The following is a 22,150-nucleotide window of genomic DNA, read 5'->3' as shown; positions in this document are numbered from 1 at the left end:
CACTTAGGCCTTGTCTCCACTAAAAAGGAATTCCTGGGATAGCTGTACCAGCAAACCCTCCTAGTGCAAACACAGCCTATACCAGCTAAAGTGTGATTTTGAGCATATACCAGGCCCCCAAAGAAAATAAGCAAAAGGGCTTTTTTGCGGGTATAACTGCGGCTACCCTCGAGCTGTTGCTGACATAACTCTGTTGGTCGGAGTATGATATTTTTTAACAAGCATAGCCCTCTGCTTCACTATCAGCCAATGGACGGCTCTCATGCTAAAAGTTAAGCATGCATGTAAGTATTTGCAGGACTGGGGCTCTTCACAGGACTGCTGTGAGACTCGGGTTTGGTCTAGACACAGATTTTGTACTATAGAACTAGTAGTGCGGGTTGTTGCTTTTTTTTTTTTTTTTTTTAACCATTAATGTTATACTGGTGAAATCCCTAGGGTGGATTCGGTTGTACTAGTACAAAGGTGCCTTCTGCCAGTATTGCTAATTCCCTTGCCTATACAGGAGTAGTTATCCTGGTATAAGCACCTTTATACAGATATAAATGAGTCCATACTATGCAGGTTATACCATTCTAATTACACCAGTGCAGCTAAAGCAGTATGACTTCTGTGTGTAGACAAGCCCAAGACCCATGCCATTTAAGTCAATCGGAGTTTTCCCATTGGTTCAGTGGGAGCCAAATCACTCCCAATGTCTGTAAAGTGCTTAAAGATTCTCAGTTTAAGTGCAAAGTGTTATTACCATCCAATGATTCCCCTAGGGACTCACACACTGTTTATCCCAAAGCCTGTGATACAAAACCAACATTACAGGACACTGAGAAAACAACGGCGAATCCTTTTTCTTCCATGTCCCATTGCAAAGCATAGTCCTGCAAAAAGGCTTTACCTTCCTGTGAACCCAGCACAGGTTGTAACAAGAGGATTTGCCATGGACACGCCAGGTTGTGATTCAGAAGCTCAGAGCTGTTCTGCTCCAACAAGCAAGACCCAGGGAGGCCAGATTCCAAACACAATAGACACAATGACTTTCAGATGTCAGCTTGGCCCAGGGATTATTCTAAGGGTAAGGGCTGTGGTGCACCTAACTGACTTTATGTGAACTTTCCTTTCTATATAAAGAAAAACACCAAAGAGGAATGGCGGTCTTGTGGTTAAAGTGTTGGGCTAGGCTGCTTCAAAACGGTGGTTCACTTCCCAGTACTGCACCTTGGGGAAATTAATCAAAACTTTAAGTGGGCTCTAATTTGGGGGCACCTCCTTTTTTGGATGCTCAGTTTATGATAGCTCGTGCTAGATTTTCAGAAGTACTGAGCCCTTGCAACACTGTTTGATATCAGGAGCAGCCCCTCCAAAATCAGGTTCAGGGGATCTCAAAGCTGAGCTTCCCAAAATTAGCAGTCAGTTTTGAAAGGATCGGCCTAAATCCTGCTCCTCGTGGGAATGTTGCCATTGATGTGAATAGGACTCAAACAAAGCGCCGATGCTGCAGAGGTCAGGTAAATAAGCCTAGATCTGGCTGATGCCTGTGGAGAAAGGGGCACTGCCATGTCTGAGAGAGAGACAGGTACATCTACACCCACAGAACCATGCGCCTTCTTGTTTCCAGTATTGTGAGTGGGCCGGGAGCTGACCTAGATCAGAATCCCTGAGCCAGGCCTGATCCCCTAGTGTCCTGCACCTCATGGGAGTGCTTACACCTGTCACACACATTCCAAGTCAGCAATATTTTGCACTGCCCTATGTGACTGCACCAGACTCAGAATCAGGCCCTTGTGTATATAACACTGAGCCCCAAGAGTCTTCATCAAAAGCAATCACAAAGGGCTTAATCCCATCTCCAAGCAGGTGAGAAGGGTTAGGGATAACGAGACAGGACAGCTCACTGAGGGGAAGGGGTTCAATTAGGAACTAATGAGTCAAATCAGGAAGCTTTATAAAGAGAGCCCCAGAAACCTTAACCCACCCCTTTCTTTTTGCAAGTCTTGTATGATTGAGTGCAGGGAGGGAAAGTAGCAGTTTATGCTATTGCAATAATTTCTACAATAGCACATACCTGGAGGGAGGGGAGCTGAGATAAAGGAATGAAGCCCTTTATTGGTGATTGCAGTGGTTGGTAGAGTGTCTTGAATGTGAACTCTGTGATAGCCTTGTGTTAGGAAACAGAACATGGTTTGGAGGCTGGGGGGGGGAGGGGAATACAGAGAGTGGTATGAAAAATATTCTTTTTTCAAAATGAGGTAAATCATAGAAATGCAGGACTGGAAGGGACCTTAAGAGGTCATTTAGTCCAGCCCTCCATGCTGAGGCAGGACCAAATGTTACACCTTGTCATTCATTATTATTATTCTCTGTATTGCTGTAGTGTAGTGTCCCAGAGCCTTTGTCATGGACCAGGACCATGTTGTACTAGGTGCTGTACCAACACAAAACAAAAGGACAGTCTGTGCCCCCAGGAGCTGACAATCTAAATATAAGACAAGAGACAATAGGTGGGGGAGTACAAGGAAACAATGGTCAGCATGATAGGCCCTGGTCTCTGCACACCAACAGCCTAGCCATTGTCAGGTTTTTCTTATAGGCATCAGGGCAGAAGAGAGTTTTAAGAAAGGATTTAAAGACAGGTAATGAGGTAGCTTAATGGATGTGTACAGGGAGCAACTTCCAGGCATGTGGGGCAGCATGGGAGAAAGCACCGTGACGCTTGTTAGAAAATTTCACAAGTCGCCAATGGACGCTAATATCCTGTGCAGGTCAGAGGCAAGTGTCAACAGGTCAACCGTGAATGAAAGATGCTACGAAGGGAAATGCCTGACTCTGAAGGGCCCTGACAGTGAAGACAAGCAGCCTGTGTTCAATGCAATAGAAAAGGGAAAGCCAGTGGTGGGATATACTGAAAGTAGGAAAGAATCAGTGAGAAAAGCAACTGAGGTTGGGGGGTGGGGATAGGATCCTTAAAGATTTAGAATGAAGGAAATAAGATCCACCCGGGAATCTTCTCCATTGAGCCTAATGACAATCCCCAGTTCACTTCCACCTCACCCAGACTTTCATGGCTGATGGAGAAGGCAGATGAGAGAAAATGCCATTTATGCTGAAGAAGTTGATGACATATCCTGTTCAACTCCTAGCACTGGCAGCTTCCCTCTGTCCCTCCCTTTAGGGCCTTATTTCCTATCTGTGTCTTGGCAGGTGGGAGAATGAGTGGTTAAGATGGTTTCTCCTCATTACAACATTCAGTTCCTCGGCTCTGCATTTGCTCTTAATCCCAGTTTGAAAAATGACAAAACCATTGAGAATAACGCCAGAAGGGACCATTTTATCTAGTCTGACCCCCTGCACATCAGAGGCCCCTACACACCATCCAACCCCCTCCATAAAAAGCTCAACAACCAAAATTTGATCAAGTATTACATGAGGGTCTCCTTTTGAAAGCAAAGTGTGATTGCTGATCGATAACACCTCCTTGGAATCCTTTGCTAACCTGCTCTTTCACATTTAAAAGGAAAGGTCAGTCATGCCTGAAAGTTCCTGTCATCTCCTGACTATTTGGGGATATTTGTGGAGTGAGTTTGTGGGTCTCAGCCAAACCCCTAGTGGCCATTTGTCTGCATCACCCAAGTCGCCCATTACAGTCACCGGTAACTGGTGGTTTCAGCAGACGGGCCAAGGGCTGAATGGGGCATGAGAACTAAACTCCGCCCTAGAGGTGGTTCCTCCGGGCAGGATTGGGACACATTGTCGAGGCAGAGTTTATGGGAAAGATCTGCACTGCAGCTGTTTGCTGACCGTGTTCTGTAGGTAAAGAGGGGACCTGAATTTCGGTCAGTCCAGCACCTTTCCCCACATGGGGGCGCTGGTAGCTTTCTGGGATTCTTTTCCAAAACAATGAGCATTGTTGTCTGACCAGTATGCCCACTTATCCCTCCAACCCTGCTCTCACAGCCCAGGCTTTGACTTTCAGTTGACCCCCATCTTTTTTGAATCCTCCTTTCTAATTGGGGGCATGATCTTTCTTGCAAAATGGGCAGGGTCTTGTCTGCTTCTCCACGGAGATCAACCAGGCCAGTGACTTCCACAAGCTTTCAGTTAACAAAAGCAGTAGATAGACTGAAGGTCTTAGCTGGGTGGGATCAGGAAATATAAAGATTACCGGTCAAAAGATGGCCTTTCCCCAGCATCAAATGCGTCCCTCAAGTGTTTCACCAGGTTGTCCTGGCCAGGCAGTCGGAAGATGCCCTCCTCATTCATGCCATGCTCGCGTATGAACTCTGCGCATGTCTCCACCAGGATGGGAACCAGGTGCTGCCCAAATTTCTGTTCATATGCCATGGTCTCAACCAAGCGCTGGCCAAATACCACTAGATAGAAGAAGGATATTGTTAGTAAAGGATAGAGGTAGGCCCAGAGGCAGAGGTGGGATTTATCTAAGGTCCCTTGTAATACTATCATTATATGGAGCAACTTTCAAAGGGGAACAGAGGTTTGGTTGCTAGATGACAATACAGAGCCAGATCCTCAGCTCAAACTCCACTGACTTTCATGGAGCTATGCTGATTTACATCAGCTGAGAATCTGGCCCACCGTGTCATCAAAACTTAGAAACTGCTAGACCAGACCAGAACTATGGTCCACCTAGCCTAGTATCAGTGGCCACTGCAAGATGCTTCAGGCAGTACACCAAAGGGAGCAATGGAGACGTCTTCTTGATGCTTATATGTAGCTCAGTTTATGCTCTGTCTGCCTGCTTGTTGTAAACTTCTACTGAAACTCCTTTAAAGGAAATCCCTGCCCTCAGATAAGCAGAAAAATTCTGATCTGAACTTCCCCAAAGTTCAGGGTTTGAGACCACAGTTGCAATTCACTTATGCATGTTTCCGTTTATAAGTTCCCTCAGCACTGCACAGCAACCAGCTGGTAACATTAACATGCCATGGGATATGGAGATTGAGGTACCCCATGTGGAAGTTTGCTTTATCTTTGTCTTATAATATCCAGTGGCAAACACTTCGTTACACAGATTCCTCCTGAGTGTCTGATGGCAGCAACATCAGGAGAAAATCTAAGAGGGTAACTCATAGAAACCACTGAAGAAATGAGGGAAAATAAAACATCTTCTGATTAATTAAATTAACCCGTGTTAAACCCTTTCCTGCAAATGGTGTTAATATTTTACATCTTCAAAGTGCCAAACAACTGTTAACTAATCCCTCCTCCGAACACCCTGGTATTAAGTAGTATTGTCTCTGCTTTATAGATGAGAAGCCTGAAATACAGCCACGATGGGGATATAAGAAACATGCTGGGGGAGACTAGAAGTGAATATGAAAAATGTCAATAGGATAGCAAAAATTCAGAGGGCTGGGGATATGTCACTTCATTCCCCCTGCCACTGACACACACCATAGAGGTGCCGATGAGTTAACTCCAGGTGATGCCAACGGCTCAGCAGTTCTAAAAACTGGGCCCTTCCATGTCAAGCAAGCTGCTAACATCAAGTCAAATGTCAGAACCAGGCTAGAGCTCAGGGATTCTTGGTTTCCAGTCCCCTGTGGGACCTCACTGCCTCTTTTAATCAGAGACGAGAGATCACTAGTAAAACAGAGGTCTTAAAACTAAGATGGCAAAGGAAAAGCAGCCTCGTAATGCAGCGCCAGCTGGGTTTGGGCTGGGAACCTTTTCCCTAGCTGAATCCCTAATGTGTCCTCCGCCAGTCAGCTGTATTTTTAGAAAGGGGGCAAGTACCTTTCCTCTGGAGCAAAGGCTTTTTCCTCCTGAACTCCCAGCAGAAAACCATCCCTAAGGCTGGAATGCAGCAGCCCTCATCCCAGCTCTTCATCCTCGGGGCTTTAGGCATGATGACAGAAGAGATGCCCCACACCCAAGTGGCTCCAGAATATTTATGGCAAAGGGTCCGGCGGCCTCCTACAAGATTTTGCCCTGTAATGTGTTCACCTCCTGTTCCGAAGGCTGAAATAATCCCTGTGTATCGCTTGCAGATCAGCATTATGCTCATAAATACTCCTGTCTGGAACCGCAAGACTTGTCAGCACCTGCCTTATGGTGTGTTTTTTTCATTGACAAAAGACTCCCTTTTGCTTTTAAATAATGAACATAAGCCTGTCATTGTACTCAGTAAAAGTATAAATGGCTCCTTTTTCTTAGTAACTCATTGTCTGCAATTCAGTTATCACCCTGGAGGATCATAAAAATCAACCCTCTACCAACATGGCTCTCTACATCCGTCATTCCGTCTGACACACGGGTAGCATGTCAGCCAGCTCAGAGACACTCCTTGGGTGTCAGGCTGGTAAAGGGGCTCAGAGGCATGTTGAAAGGTTTCATTTCACTCAGTGCAGCCTCTCTGCTTTTTAACATGGAGCAAATTAACAAACAGCTGCCTTATCTGTGTGAGTCACCGGGGGCATTTTTCAAGAGGGATGCAACCCAAGCCTAAGGCATGCAGATGTACAAAATAGACTGTCCTATTCTCAAGCCTGCCCTTTGGGAATCCATTAACCCCCGAGTTAATTTATAACATGTTATGGGTCAACATCACTGAAAAGAGGCCTGGATCCTCATTTACAGTGCAGCTCCTTTACACCACTCTGGGGCTTGCATTTACACTTGCTTTAAGGCTGCTTTACCCTGCCAGCGCAATTCCTTTGGTGTAAATGAGCGTCAGGGCTGGAGTCTTTATTTGCAATCATGTGACTTTTTAAGGGGCTGATCTTGGAAATCCCTTGCTCAAATGACCCTAGTTTTGAACCACTGATAGTACTACAACTTTCCAAACTATCGGAGTGGGTTTTAGAGCACATAAAAAAACTGGCTGTTAAACATGAACCTGAACTACAGCAGAGTGACCGGCTTGGCTGGAATAAAGAAGCTCTAATCAATGCCAACCTACTAACATCAGGTCTTCATCTAGGTATAGTTATTATTTGAATCACCGTAGCACTGAAAGGCCCCAACTGAGATCAGGGCTCTGTTTTGCTAGGTGCTGTATAGTCACATAGTGAGAGACAGTCCCTGCCCAAAGAGCTTAGGGCTTAAATAGACAAGATGGACAGGGAAACAGAGGAGGAGAGATTTGTCCAGGTCAGTCAGAAATACAACCCATGTCTCCGGATTTCTAGTCCAGTGCGCAGTCCATTGGACTATGCTGCCTCTCTCTCTTGATACTCAGTTCACTCCTATATGAAATACTAATTCTGAAGGCAAATCATTCTTGATTGCAAAGCCCATCAGTCCAGGATTCTGACCCCACCACAGAAGGTTCCTCTGTTGTATGCTTTACCCTGGGGCTGTTACAATATCACTTGTGGGGAGTGTCAATAATCCCATAAGATCATGAGCAAAATATTTACTTTTTTTAAAAAAATGTATAGTTAGTATTATAAAGCACTGTAATGGACATATACCACAGTGATGGGCACTCCTGGAAATCCTTAAGATAGATGGATGAGGCTGATACTCCCATTGCCTCTGGGTGTATCTACAACACTGACAAATTTACAAAACGCTACCTTTCTAATTGGCTAGTCTCCCCCACTTCCCCCTTTGCACGGGCATAAATAGCTGCACAAGGTGCTGGGCCGTGGGGAACCGGATGCTACAATGCTCTCCTGCACCCAGCGGGGGGAGGGGGGGGGGAGATGACCCGATGTCCATGTTACGAAGACAAACCTTGTGACATCCTGCTGAGAATGGGCCAGATGGCTATGGGACAAAGGCAGTGTGGTCGAGAAGTTAGAGCGAGAGAATCAGTTTTAATACAAAAGGTTCCCCGCTCTCCTGCTGGTAATAGCTCACCTTACCTGATCACTCTCATTACAGTGTGTATGGTAACACCCATTGTTTCATGTTCTCTGTGTATCTAAATCTCCCCACTGTATTTTCCACTGCATGCATCCGATGAAGTGAGCTGTAGCTCACGAAAGCTTATGCTCAAATAAATTTGTTCGTCTCTAAGGTGCCACAAATCCTCCTTTTCTTTTTGAGTTCTATTCTTGGCTCTTCCACTTACTCACTGAGAGCCCCGGCTAGAAGTTGCTCTTGGGCTGGATGCCTACTGATGCCAATGGAAGTTTCTTTCCACGGGACACCCGGATCAGGTCCATAGCGCCCTACTTAAATTGCAAGTTCTTTGGGGGCAGAGACTGTTTTTTGCTCTGTTTGTACAGCACCTGGCACAGTGGGGTCCTGATCTGTGAGTAGGGATCCTCAGCACTTGCACAAAACAAATAAATAATAACATGTAAATAAATAACACAAAACCCTTCCATACTCCCATTACAACAACTTACCTACACGGCAGCTATGTTGAAAGGTTTAATTAGCATATGTAAAGCGCTTTGATTTCCTTGGGTGAAAGTTAAGAATATAAGAATTGCCACATTGGGTCAGACCAAAGGTCCATCTAGCCCAGTATCCAGTCTTCTGCCAATGGCCAATGCCGGGTGCCCCAGAGGGAATGCACAGAACAGGTAATCACCAAGTGGGGGGTGATCCATCCCCTGTTGCCCATTCCCAGCTTCTGGCAAACAGAAGCTAGGGACACCATCCCTGCCCATCCTGGCTAATAGCCATTGATGGATCTATCCTCCATGAATGTATCTAATTCTTTTTTGAACCCTGTTAGTCTTGGCCTTCACAACATCCTCTGGCAAGGAGTTCCACACTTTGTGGGGAAAAAAAAACACTTCCTTTTGTTTGTTTTAAACCTGCTGCCTATTAATTTCATTTGGGGATCCCTAGTTCTTGTGTTTATGGGAAGGAGTAAATAACACTCCCTGATTTACTTTCTCCATACCTGTCATGAATTTATAGATCTCAATCACATCCCCCCTTAGTCGTCTCTTTTCCAAGCTGAAAAGTCCCAGCCTTATTGATCTCTCCTCATGCGGCAGCCGTTCCATACCCCTAATCTATGCTATAGAAGCATAAGATGTTAATGAAAAGCCACCCCCAGGGCCATTTCAGCTCCCCTTTACCTCCTGATGGAGATCCCACCACTCTTCGAATCGACTTAACCCACTCATCCATCTCGGATTGGGAGTTGGCCATCAGTACATAGGAGTCTTGTCCTGTTCGATTATGATCTCCCGAGACCCCTGCAAAAATAATTATTCGTAAAGAGAGTTGGGGGTGGAACAAAGACACGTGCCCTTATTGATTTCTTAGCTAAGTGCTTTGGGCCCAAAAAACCTATTATCCCATTCATCTCTATCTGGCTGTAAAATGAGGGGGTGTCTCAGGGAGACGTGTTGTTTACACCATCTCTCCATCACTAAAGCTTTCCACCAAGGAAATGAACTAATACAAAATTAACATCACGGTGGAATGAAGAGGTATCCTGTTTTCTCTCAACACTCTCCTTGGTGCATTTACCTGGTACTTGCTCTCAAAGTATTTTCCAGAGTGATTTACAAATTTGGGGCCTGACTCTCTTCCCACCACAACAATATCATTCCGGGGACTTTAGAGGAGATACTCCTGGTTTACCCTGGTGTAAATAAGAGGAGGATCAGGCCCTATGTATACTGTACAGGAATCCCTTAGCCACCAGTAAAAAGCAGCCAACTCTGGAGTGGAATGTGGCAATTCTTCATCAGTTTAAGACTGAGTGAAGAACACACGCACAGTTGAAATTAGTCATTTTTAATTAGACCCAAATTAGGCACTGGTCAGGACACTGGAGTTCATCTCCCAGTGAGTACAGCTGGCTGGAAAATGGAATTTCTGTCATTTCCTGACATTTCAAATGTTTTGTTCTGAATCAGAAACAAATTGAAAATTGTGAAATTTCTCGCAAAATGGAAATTCTGAAAAATTTTGATTTGGAAACATTTTGTTTCGATAATGTCAAACCATAATATAATATAAAATATCAATAAAATATCAAATTGAAAATAATATTAGCCTGCTAGCAGCTAAAAGCCTATGCTATCGCATGGGTGTAATTTGTAATATCAAATGGCTGAGATCTTAAAAACTGGAAGGTAGCAAACTGCGAATCCCACTGATGTTTGAACCTGATGATATTCTGAACAAAAAAGACCTCTGGACCATGTCTGTAGTGGTTTCCATCATTTCACACTGACTCAACAGACGTTCTAGGCTTCAAAGTGAGGCACACAGAGTGACAATCCTGGAATCTTATTATATAGACCATATAAAAGTCAACAGGAAGTCAAATGAAATGAGAACATTAAAATGAAACATTTTTACCTTATCTTATGACATGTTTTGACATTGAAATGAGACGAGAGAGCCAAAATCATTCATTTTGACACTTTTCCAATCAAGATTTTTGCAACAATCAATTGTTCCCAGAAAACATTTAGATGGAGACAAAACTGCATTTTCTCACAGACAACCGTTCCATCAAAAAATTTTCAACCAGTTCTCCCACTGAGTCTCCCCCATGCTTAGTGGATCTACAGCTGGGGCACCATATTAAGCTATAAGCATGAGATGTCTAGCGTTGTGAGACACAAAGCAGACAGGAGATCTCTGTGTTGTGTCATGGTGCTCACCTGGGATGATTTCAAAGATAAACTTCCCCGCTTCCTCTGGGTTGCTGACTGACTCCTTGATAGTGCTTCCCTGCAGAAACAGGCAGCCCTAGAAACAAAGACAGCAATAGCCTTCAATCAGCCATTTAAAAAATAAAACCCTCCTGTTTGGTCCACGTTGGTAGTGATAGATATAATACCCATAAAATTATAGCAATGTCGGGCTGGAAGAGACCTCCAGAAGTCATCGGGTCCATCCCCCTGCACTGTAGCAGGACTAAGTAAACCTAGACCATCCCTGATAGGTGTTTGTCCAACCTATCCTTAAAAAACCTTCAATGATGGGGATTCCACAACCTCCCTCCGAAGCCTGTTCCAGAGCTTAACTACCCTTATAGTTAGAAAGTTTTCCCTAGTATCTAACCTAAACCTCCCTTACTTCAGATGAAGTCCATTTCTTATGTCTTATTTCTCAAGACTGAACAGGCTGTTTTTTTTAACTTTTCCTCATAGGTCAGGTTAAACCTTCATCATTTCTGTTGCTGTCCTCTGGACTCTCCCCAATTTGTCCACATCTTCCTGAAAGTGTGGTGCCTAGAAATGGACCCGCTATTCCACGTTACTCTGCCAGTGCCTAGGAGGGCGTGACAATTACCTTCTGGGTCTTACATACGACACTCCTGTTAATCTATCCCAGATTGACATTAGCCTTTTTTTTTGCAACTGCACCACACTGTTGACTCTCATTCAATTTGTGATCCACTGTCATCTCCCAGATCCCTCTCAGCAGTACCACCATCTAGCCAGTTATTTAAGAAGAATATCCCTTTGGCTGGGCACAAGATGAGAAGGTTTGAGGAACATCTCCTTTAGCCTGCATTCTCTCACTGTGGATTTTAGGGAAGCACCAGTTCCAACTGACTGAGCAGGTTACATTCCAATAAGGTAAAGGCTACAGCAGTTAGATCAGTGGGTATCACCAAGATCATCTGGCTTATGATTCTTGCTTCCACGTCATCAGATCACATGTCCAACCTAAAAAGGCTGGCAGACATAACTGCATGACTCAGCACAAGCAATGCCTCAAAATAGGGCTGCAGAGAGCAGGAGTAGGAGGTGGTGCCATGGACGAAAACAGAGAGGGCTTTAGTTAATTACGTGCTTATGTAACCCACTTTGCTCAGGCCACATGCGGGGATTGCACCCAGCATCTTGGCAGTGCTAAAAGAATGAACCAAGTTGCTATGGTAATACCAATAATAATAATAATTAATTAATAATGAACTTCTACTGCTGCTGGCTGAGGTTCTCAACGGAAATATGGATGCATAGTTCCCTTTGAAATTCATGGGAGTAGCATCTCTACGTCCCCTGGGTAGCTCTGCCAGTCTTAGTGTTCTAGCTAGAAGCAGTAGCAGGCTCATATCTAGAGTTGACAGGAATTTTGTCATCATCAAAGGAATTTCAACCAAAAAAATGGCTTTATATTTTCCACAATGTTTTGGTTTTGATGTAATTGTCATTGAAATTTCCCACAAAAAAGGCAGAGCGGTTTTTTTTGTTGTTGTTTTGACTTGGGGGGAAAACCTGGGGAAAAAAAATCAGTTTTGGGTAAAAATGCCTAGCTTTTAGTTGAATGAAAAATGGTTTTCATAAACCAAAAAAATGTCAGTTGAAAAACAAGAAAAATTGCAGGACATTTTTGTCCAAAATGGAAAAAAAAAATGCCTTGTTTGTTTTTTTTAAAAATGTCCTCCACAAGATAATTGTTTGTTTTTTACCAACTCTACTTGTATGTGGATCAGCCATTATCACTGCGATGTGTAACATATTAAACCAGGGATTATGCCAATGTTTGGGAGACAGCCGCTCAGTTAAAGGCAGTCTTGATGTTAAAAGCTGACTGATCAAAACACCTTGTGTATCCATTGGGACGGAAGACAGGGTACCATGCAGAGAGGGGATGGTTCTCCATCGGGAGGGCCAACCTATGACCCGCAGGCCATACATGGCCCATCATAGCATTTCATAAGACCTGTGGCCTGCTTCAACACACTATACTGATGGCCAAGTCATTAGCGTTTTGTTGTCATGTTTACATCAGTTTAGTTTACGCAAGTTTGTAAATAGACAGTACTGTACATAGAAACAACCTATCTAAATACACACAAAACACGCTGAATTTTAAAATATAAATCAATATAGGTGACTATTCATATTGTAATAAGATTTAAAATCTGTTTGGCCCACTCAAGATTGTGCTTAGGCCCTCCTGTGTAATAAGTTTGGGCACCACTGCTCTACATTATTAAACTTCCTTCCCCCAAGGAGACATGGAGCTACAGAAGAAGGCAGGGCCATGTACCTGCTTTACTACCCAAGGAGTTTGTGATCCATTTTTGTGTCATTCAGAGGGGATTTAAGCAGCTTCAGAGACTCAACTTGGAAGAGTCTGGCAGCTCCGTTAAAGGAAAGGTCCTGCAGCTGTGGGTGAAATTCCATCTAAGTCACTGGAGCTGGTCCCCTTTATACCACCAGCAGTAGCAGATGAAACCTTTGAAGTCAAGGGAGCTGAGCCTACATGGACCAGCAGGAAATCTCCCCACCCCCACGTGTGGCCATGCAAGTGAATCGTTAGCTGTCCAAACGTGGCCATGGCTTTTTAAAGCTTGTCTGAAGTGTTAGCTGTTGTTACCACTTCTTGTGCGTTCTGCTGTGTTGCAAATGATGTGGCGGGGGTTGGAGGGGGTGAGGAAGTGGAAAGGGATGCTAGATAAGTGGCAGGGCATAAACACAGGCCTTCTGAGCTTCCCTCCTATTTTGTAACTATGGCAATAAACCCTTTGGGAGCTGGGGCCCACAGAAATCGGTATAAGTCAGATAAGTCAGATAAGCCAGATTACATGGTGATATCACAAGGGATCCCGTTCCCAAAGGGTCATCCCTGCTCTGCAAAATTCAGACTACACTTTGCCCTGAATTTTTTGGAAACTCTCTATTTCTTGCCCTATTCTTCTCCACCTTATTCCCTTCAGTCCTCTTGGGTGACCAGGCCCACGGCAGTGGTGACGGACACCCAGGGTGCCAGTAGCTCTAGAAGCTCTGTAAATGGGCCCCATATATTCCCTACAAAGCTGCAGAATTCATTCTGCCTCACTGCACATCTACTTAGGTCCTGCCCCTGCCCCTACTCCCCAATTCATAGCCAGAGAGAACAGAGTTCTACATCAGGGCTGGGCCTGAACTTAAACCCCTGGAGCTGAACAACCTGTAGGCAGGACCTGGAGCAGGACATTAGAGAGACTTTCTCCTCCCGGATCTCTAGCTGTCAGCTCAAATGCAACATGGCTAACCCTGTGTTCTTAATCTTTCCCATCTCCTTTCTCAATCACTGTGAACAACACCACCATCCTACCAGTTACTCAGGACCATAACCTGGGCATCAGCTTCGACTCTGACCTCTCTCTAGAATCTCCCCTGCAGGCTATGTCTAAATCCTGTGAATTCTTCCCCCATCACATCTCTAAGACATGACCTTTCCTATCCATCCACCCCGCTCACTCTCGTTCAAGCTCTCATCAGGCCACATCTCAGTCACTGCACCATCCTTCTCGCTGGCCTTGACAAATGCAATCTTGCCTCTCTCCTATCCACTCAGAATGCTGCTGCAAAGATCATTCTCCCAGTCTGTCGTTTGGACAACGTCAGCCATCGCTGCCTCCCTCTTCTTTATCACCTCAAACACAAGCTGCTTGTCTTCAGTTCCAGCCCTCGTGGCCCATCCCCACTATCAAAATGTCGACTCCCACCATGGATCAGCCCACCATGCCAACCTCCATCGTCTACTTGTTACACTTTCAAACAAGCAGCTTTGTGCTTTCTCGTATCCTGCCACTCACGCCTGGGATAAGCTTCCCTTAAACACCTGCAAAACGAACTCGTTAGCCTCCTTCCAAACCCTCCTTAAAACTCTGCTTTGCCACAATGCCTAGAAATCACTTGAGAGTTGTTAGCACACTGCTGTGCTAAGACCACTGCCTGTCACACTGACCAATACTGTCTCATTGTTTCCTTGGACACCACCATTGGTCTGTCTGTATCCACCACTTATACGTCTCCAAACTCTTATAAGTAGTTTGTAAGCAGCTTGGGGCAGGGACCCCTTCTTTGTTCTGTGTTCGTACAGTACCTAGTACAATGGGGTCTTGTTCCATGACTGGAACTCCTCAGTGCTATGGAAAGACAAGTAATAATAAATAGTAATATCAGTAGGGAAGGGGGCAGGATATTCAGGGCTCACCTCTGTGCTACATCCTCCCTGCCAAAAAACATCTCCCCTATGCCTCCCTTCAGGACCCTTCCTAGACCAAGGACACAAAATGCGGGCTCATCATACCTGGGGCTTGGCATCTTCCTCGTCCTTGTAGTAACACAGCTGCTGGCCCCTCAGTACAAAGTACCGCTGCTGCCAGTTCTTGACGATGGAGCGCTGCTTCTTCAGCCAGCCTATCTTCAGGGGCCGCTCCAGCAGGTTGTGGGAGGCTGTCCAGTTGCAGGCCGCCATGGGATCACCGGTCATCACGCTCCTGGAACGAGCTGGAGAGAGGAAGACAGACACATACTGACAGAGCGACATGGGATTCAGAAGAGCTCCCAGGTAGAGATTCTCAAGGCTGTCCCATTAGGGGCAAGCCTACCATAGCATGGATCGTGGGTCTCTTCCGACAGAGTTAAGTAAAACCTAAAATCGACTGCTCTGAGGCAATCAGAAGCAGCTATCTGTCCCGTCTGCCTGCGAAAAGCCAATGGGCTAGAGGCTTTTAAAGGAAGTGGCTGCAGTATCTGTCAAAATATGCTTCCTTTTTCCTGCGTGGGAGTGACTGTCTCACAAATGAGAGAAGAGAATGATTAGTTTCTATATGGGACTGTTTCATTTAGACCCGTCCAAAAAAAAAAAGAGACACAGACGTGATGGGGGAATTTTCAAAATGTGTTTTAAAGCGGTGGTTCTCAACCAGGGGTACACGTACCCCTGGGATACACAGAGGTCTTCCAGGGGGTACATCAACTCATCCTGATATTTGCAGAGTTTTACAACAGGCTACATAAAGCACAAGTGACGTCAGTACAAACTAAAATTTCACACAGACAAGGACTTGTTTATATCACTGTATATACCATACCCTCAAATGTAAGTATCATATTTATATTCCAATTGATTTATTTTATAATTATATGATAAAAATGAGAAAGTCAGCCATTTTTTCAGTAATAGTGTGGCTGTGACACTTTTGTACTTTTAGGTCTGATTTTGTAAGCAAGTACTTTTTAAGTGAGGTGAAACTTGGGGGTACGCAAGACAAATCAGACTCCTGAAAGGGGTACAGTCATCTGGAGAGGTTGAGAGCCACTGTTTTAAACTATTTATTCTGGGTGATACTTCCAAAGGTGCCATCTGCCTTTTGAACAGCTCACATAACACAGAACATATCTGAAAGGCCAATGAGATTGCAAACTCTTTGGGGCCTGGGCTGTCTTTTAATGCATGGTAAAGAGGTTCCTGGCACAAAGGGGCCCTGATCCTGATGGGTCCCTCTAGGAGCTACAGCAATGTTGAATACCGATCCGGGGTGATTGTTGCCTAAAGAGGAAAGGTATAGCTGCTCCTTCTATTTTCATCTGTGGGACAGTCATCCGGGCACCTAAATAGCTGTGCGTCACACTCTCAACATCGGAGGTCAGATGGCATTGTCGTTATGTGCATGGACAATCCTGAATATATACAGCGCAGCACTGTTTGTTTTACTGTTCCCTGCTTGTGGCAGCCATTTGACTCTCTGGGTGTGATTCCCCTCTCACCTCATCAGCCTAAATGGGGAATAAGGCCACTGACGTCAACAAAGTAAAGCTGCTGTGAGTGACCTAGGACTCAGGCCCGCTGAATCATCAGTCACATTTCAAAAGTCATTTCCTGTTGGCATGAACATTCTTGCCCTTTATGCAACAGTAATAATAAAATCTACCTCTTGTCTAGTGCTTTTTAGAAAGGAGATCGGTATTGTGATCTCTATTTTACAGATGGGGAACCAGAGGCACCCGGGGGTGAAGTGACTTACCCCAGGTCACCGAGGAGCAGAACCAGGGATAGAACCTAGGTCTACTGAAGTCCAGTCCAGTACACTGGCCAAGGCCTCCACAGGCTGTTACAAGAGGTTAATGTCTGCAAGGTTAAAGACTTTCACACCTTTTCAGAGGCGCTCAATTACAGTGTCCACCTATCAACTTATATGGCCCCCACTACCATCTGAGCACTTCCCATTTACAAGTAAAAATAACAATGACTCTCTCTTCCTTTCCAGCTTGATTCGTTTTCTGTTTGTCTGCTTGCGTCTACCTCTGTACTTGGTGAGCAGGCACATCCTATATCTATATGTGCATACATGTCCATGTGTTGAGCAATTGCGTTGTGCACATGCGAGAGTGCATGTGTATTTCGTGGGCTTGTGACAGGGCACCTTTGGGAGGAGAAATTATTGAGGGAAGGCTGAGCCAAAGAAATGAGTTGTGTGCAGCCTTCTGAAAGTGCTTTGTGGTTATTTCTGTGGTCAGGGAGTGTCAGGGGGGCTGGAATAATTTGTATAGTGGGGGTGCTGAGAGCCATCAAACCAAACTGTAAAACCTGTGTATGATGGAAACCACTTCAAGCCAGGGGGTACGGCAGCACTTCATGCATCCCTAAGTTTAGCACCTAGAGGGAGCATTGCAGTTTAGGGGAATGTCAGTGAGGGCTGAATACAGCCTAGCTCCCTGACTTTGCCATTAAAACACCTCCAGAAGAAGAACCCACTCTGTCGCTGCAAGACACAAGCCTGCCTCTTTCAACTCATCTAGTCACATGCACCTGTGCGGAGTGGCTGCACAATGCTACCGGTCCGATTTCGTTATGTTTCACACTCATTTTGCACGAGTGCAAAGAACTCCTCCAGGTGCGAGGCAGTAGAGAATCAGGGTTTTTGTTCCTGGGCATATGTTGATATGGGAAGTTCCCCACTTTATGGATCTGGATTTAGGGTGGGCTTTTCAGAAGGGACCCGAGTTAGTCTTTCAATGGGATTTGAATGCCAAACTCCTTTACGGTATATCTACTCTGCAAAGATAAATCTGCAGTGCCAAGTCTCAGAGCCTGGGTTAAGTGACTAGAGCTTGCGGGGTGCTACAAAGAGCAGTGTAGATGTTCAGATCTGGGCTGGAGCCCGGGTTCTGAAACTCAGTTTGTGGGGAGGGTCTCAGAGCCCTGGCTCCAGCCTGGGCCCGAATGTCGACACCGTCGCTTTTAGCCCTGCACCCCAAGCCCCATGAGCCTGACCCAATTGACCCAGGCTCTGAGATGCAGTGCCGTGGGTGGTGCTTTGCAGTGTAGACACACCCTGAGACTACAGCCTCAGCAAGCATGATCAAAACGGGAGTTTCCTGATCAGAACCTCGGCAGTTAGAACGATTCAAAATTCTGTTATTAACACATCCCTGTTATTCAAGCCCCATGAGAGAGACTCAGAACATGCTAACAAAACACCTGCTAATTTACAGGGGCATTCCTACTCCCTGATCACATCCCTTCATGCCACACAGGGGACGTTTACTCAGTGGGTTAGGATTTTTAGAGGATGATGCAGAGCATGAGGGCTGGACAGAGTGAAAATCTGACTCCATTAAACTGAATGTTGCTGTCTGGAGAGCGCAGCCCCCCCCCCCCCGTAATGCAAGTGCCGTTCTGCAAATGTTTGTTTTGCAAAACCACAACCTGCTTCTAATGTGTTAAACCAGGACTGGGCAACCTTGAAACCACTCCATCTCTGTTGTACTACAAGCCACGCTCCCGCGCACAGCAACCAGACAAGTGCGAGTTCTTGGCTGACAGCTCCGTTCTGATGAAAAGCGCCATCCAGGAGGCTACCATAACATGGCAAATGAGACGGACAAAAGGTGCTGTCTATGCACAAGTATTCACTGCAGAGTTAGCCTGGGGTAGTTTAGCGTGAGTGGAGTGTCCGCACGACAGACATCTACCCGAGCCAGACCTGTATGTCAGCATCCACAATAAGAAAAGGAGTACTTGTGGCACCTTAGAGACTAACAAATTTATTAGAGCATAAGCTTTCGTGAGCTACAGCTCACTTCATCGGATGCTCTGTTTTTTCCACCAAATGCATCCGATGAAGTGAGCTGTAGCTCACGAAAGCTTATGCTCTAATAAATTTGTTAGTCTCTAAGGTGCCACAAGTACTCCTTTTCTTTTTGCGAATACAGACTAACACGGCTGCTACTCTGAAACCTGCATCCACAATGGTTCTGTACTGGCCCATGTGCGGGGCCGGATTTCTAGCAAGACATCCTGTGATTTTGAGTGGTGCATTGAAGTGGGCCACTCTGTGACCTCATTTGCAGAGTATTGTCTCGTCTGTCCTTCCTACGGTAATGCTCGTACGGGTCCTACTGACATCACACCACACCAGAAGGCAGGTATGTCAGCTTCTGGCCAACTGCAGCACTGGAGAAGGATTTCTTGGATGGCATCTCTCTGTTCAAATGCTGTACAAGTGTAGCCAGGATAGGATTGGCAGACTAAGCACCCGGGCTGGATGAGCCTGAGTTCTCACTGCAAAGTAGGCTGGTTGCCAGCCTGGGCTGAAGTAAAATCCAAGCTGTAGCCTATAATCTCAGCCATGACCATATGTAGATTGTAGATTGAAGAGGTGGTTCTATGTAGATTGAAGGGGTTGGGGCAACACTCAGGCTAGACCCCAGGCTAATTCTGGAGTGAAGACAGACCCTAAAGGTAACCTGCCTGGCCCCTTGGGCCATCCTGTGTGCAGATGCTACTACATCCGCATGGTCCGGTCTCAGGGGCAGTACAATGGAAGTGAAAGGGATGGTCTTATGGTTAAGGCACTGGGCTGGGACTCAGGAGATTCCTTGCTCTGCCACTGTTTCCCTATATGACCAGGGGCAAGTCAGTTTAACCTCGCTGTTCCTCAGCTCCCCATCTATACAATGGGGTTAATGATACTTGCTTTCTCCCACCCTTTGTCGGTCTTGTCCATTTGGAGTATAACTTAGGGACTGTCTCACACTACATGTACGGACAGCACCTAGCGCCCTGGGGTCCTGACCTCAGTTGGGGTCTCTAGACCCCACTGTACTGCAAATTTTAATAAATGTTATACTCATTTTGCACCAGCATAAAGGACTGCACAAGGCAGCAGGCACTGAAGAATCGGGCCCATCATTTTCATCATTATATTCCAAGCTCATCTGTGGTACTGTAGCTATTGTATCTCCAGTAATGGGGATTCCTCAGACCTCCCTGAGCAGATTGGTCCATTCTCTAATAGTTAGGAAGCTCCTCTTTAATATTAAACTTGAATTTTCCTTGCTGCAGAGTAAGTCCATTATTGGACCATGACCTCTTTACAACCCTTCACATTTCTCAAGATAGTCATTGTGTTTCCAGTGCCTTATTTCAGAGGCAAAGGTTGCTAATGCAGCAGAAACAGCAAAGATACCGCAGTGGTAACAGCAGCAGTATTTCCTCGCTCTGTACAATCTACTAATCTACCATCTCCTAACAGGCATTGCTGTGCTGGGATGGATCTAAATGAATGCATAGGTTTTTAGCCAGCAGTGCAAACCCCTTGTGTTGACACGATGTGCACGTGTGCAGTCGGATTGACACCTGTAGAGCTATACCAGTGGCCTGGTATGGACAAGGCCTTCAATTGCTCTTCCAGATGCTACGGCATCACTTGCGTGTGAGCAGCTGACATTCCCACTCTCATTGCAAAGCAAAACAAAGACCTGCACAGAGCGCTGTTATGTGAACTGAATGCTGGCTTGAGCTTCCCACGCCACATGCTAATGCACTGAGAGCCTGGACTCCTGGCTTCTATTCCCAGCCCTGCTTTTCACTGGGACAAGTTACTTAACCTCTTTGTACCTCACATTCCCTATCTGTAAAATGGGGATTTGAGAACCATGCAAGGTGGTTGTGAGGAGTAGCTAACTAATGAAACACTCCTCTGAAGGCTTACCTACACAGGGGGGGTAATGCGCTCCCCAGGGTCTGATTTCTGAAGCACACTGATATGCTGCCCCCTGGGACAGGTAGACCCTGCTGGTGCGCTTTAACATAGTGCTTTCTGAAAAGCACACTAAGGAACCTTTGGTGTGCACCAGCGGGATCTACATGGACCAATTAATGTGCAACACTGCACAATGTGCAACATTAGTGCACTTTAAAATTTGCACCCCCCAGGCAACACATTACCCCATCATGTAGACAAGTCCCTAGTTACGCTAGTCCAGCATTTAGGATTTAGCCCAGTATTTGTTAAACGCTTGGAGATCCTCAGGTGAAAAGTTCTATAAAATAGCAAAGCATCATTATTACTAGAGCAGTGAGAATGACTGACTGATTTTTCGGTTCGCTGATGGAACCAAATAATCATAAGGAAAAAAATTGTTTCAGATGGACCCGAAAGGACAATTTTTCCAATTTTTCAGCAAACCATTTTCATTTTTGAGTTTTTCTAAACCTTTTTTAAAATTAAAATTGAACTACATTTGTAAGCCAAAAGTCAAATCCAAATGTTCACGTAGAAAATGTCAAAATGAACCATTTCCATTTTTTTCTGAATTTCTTTTTGTGTGTGTGGTTTTTTTTCTGACCGATGCAATTCGACACAAATTCCGAAAATGTTTCGGTTCAAAATGTTCCGGGTTACTCCCGGATTTTACGCCCTGCAGCTCAGTTCAGATTCAGCCCTGAATCTGCATTTTACAGCGGGGAAAAAAAGTTTGGTCTGAAAAATTTTGACCAGCTCTAATTATTACAGTAAAGCCGTCAATGATGGTCAGTAGGTAACTCCCTGGGCTAAATAACTGATTAAAAGGATCGTCAAAGTTGCCAGGAGAACGTTGTCTCACTGTTAAAGACCCATCCCTACTAGGCTACCAACTTTTGTTGAACGTGTGGGGATGGAGCTTGGTCCCATTTAGCAGCTAAGTAAGGCCCAGGTTTTCAAACATGCTCAACAGTGCCCGGCATGCTAAGCTTTTTTGAATAGCTGGCCCTTAGCTGATTCTCCCATACCCAACAATACTCACGCTAGGTTTTCAGAGGCAGCTGACTCGCCAAGGCCAGGCTGTTTGTACAAAGTTCAACGCCAGGGCATAGCTGCATTTATTTTGGGCATGGAAGAAGCAGTCAGATGGGTTCAGCAGCTTATGCCTGGCTCTTGCGGGCTAAACCCTGACGCAGTCTGCATTTAGGGTGAGGTTAGACTGTAAGGGTAAGTCTACACCGCCAGCCTCCCAGCTCAAGTGGACAGACTTGCAGGGGCAGCGAGTTACGTGGGCCCCTGGTGCCCGTGCTCCAGCAATATTCAGGGCACGGGGGGAGGGGTGGTGGCTCCGCCAGTGTTCGGGGCCAGGTCTCTCCCCTGGCCTCGCTGCTGCCCCTTGCACCTACCCTGGAGAGACCCCTGGCCCCGCCTGCCACCCCCAACAAATTGTATCTTTTTCTGTTTGTCAGCAGCATAAGGCTGAAATGGGGATGGGTCAAATTTATA

At 45.6% G+C, this 22,150-nt stretch overlaps 1 protein-coding gene across 2 annotated transcripts in view; it reads right to left on the bottom strand.

The window, feature by feature from the left end:
• Positions 1-22,150, bottom strand: part of ARHGAP25 (Rho GTPase activating protein 25) — a 45,253-nt gene that overhangs the window by 12,187 nt on the left and 10,916 nt on the right. Inside the window, exons 2-5 of one of the 2 annotated variants that reach the window (XM_038384553.2) lie at positions 14,920-15,119; positions 10,545-10,632; positions 9,000-9,119; positions 4,157-4,364 (exon numbers count right to left, since the gene is read on the bottom strand). In XM_038384553.2, coding sequence (XP_038240481.1) covers positions 4,157-4,364; positions 9,000-9,119; positions 10,545-10,632; positions 14,920-15,119 — 616 coding nt within the window. Of the gene's footprint in view, positions 1-4,156; positions 4,365-5,748; positions 7,783-8,999; positions 9,120-10,544; positions 10,633-14,919; positions 15,120-22,150 lie in introns of those variants that run through there. The other variant, XM_043502955.1, reaches the window with a different exon arrangement.

This window comes from Dermochelys coriacea, chromosome 26 (genome assembly GCF_009764565.3).
Source record: "Dermochelys coriacea isolate rDerCor1 chromosome 26, rDerCor1.pri.v4, whole genome shotgun sequence".
NCBI lineage: Eukaryota > Metazoa > Chordata > Testudines > Dermochelyidae > Dermochelys > Dermochelys coriacea.
This window is presented reverse-complemented; position numbering and strand designations above follow the sequence as displayed.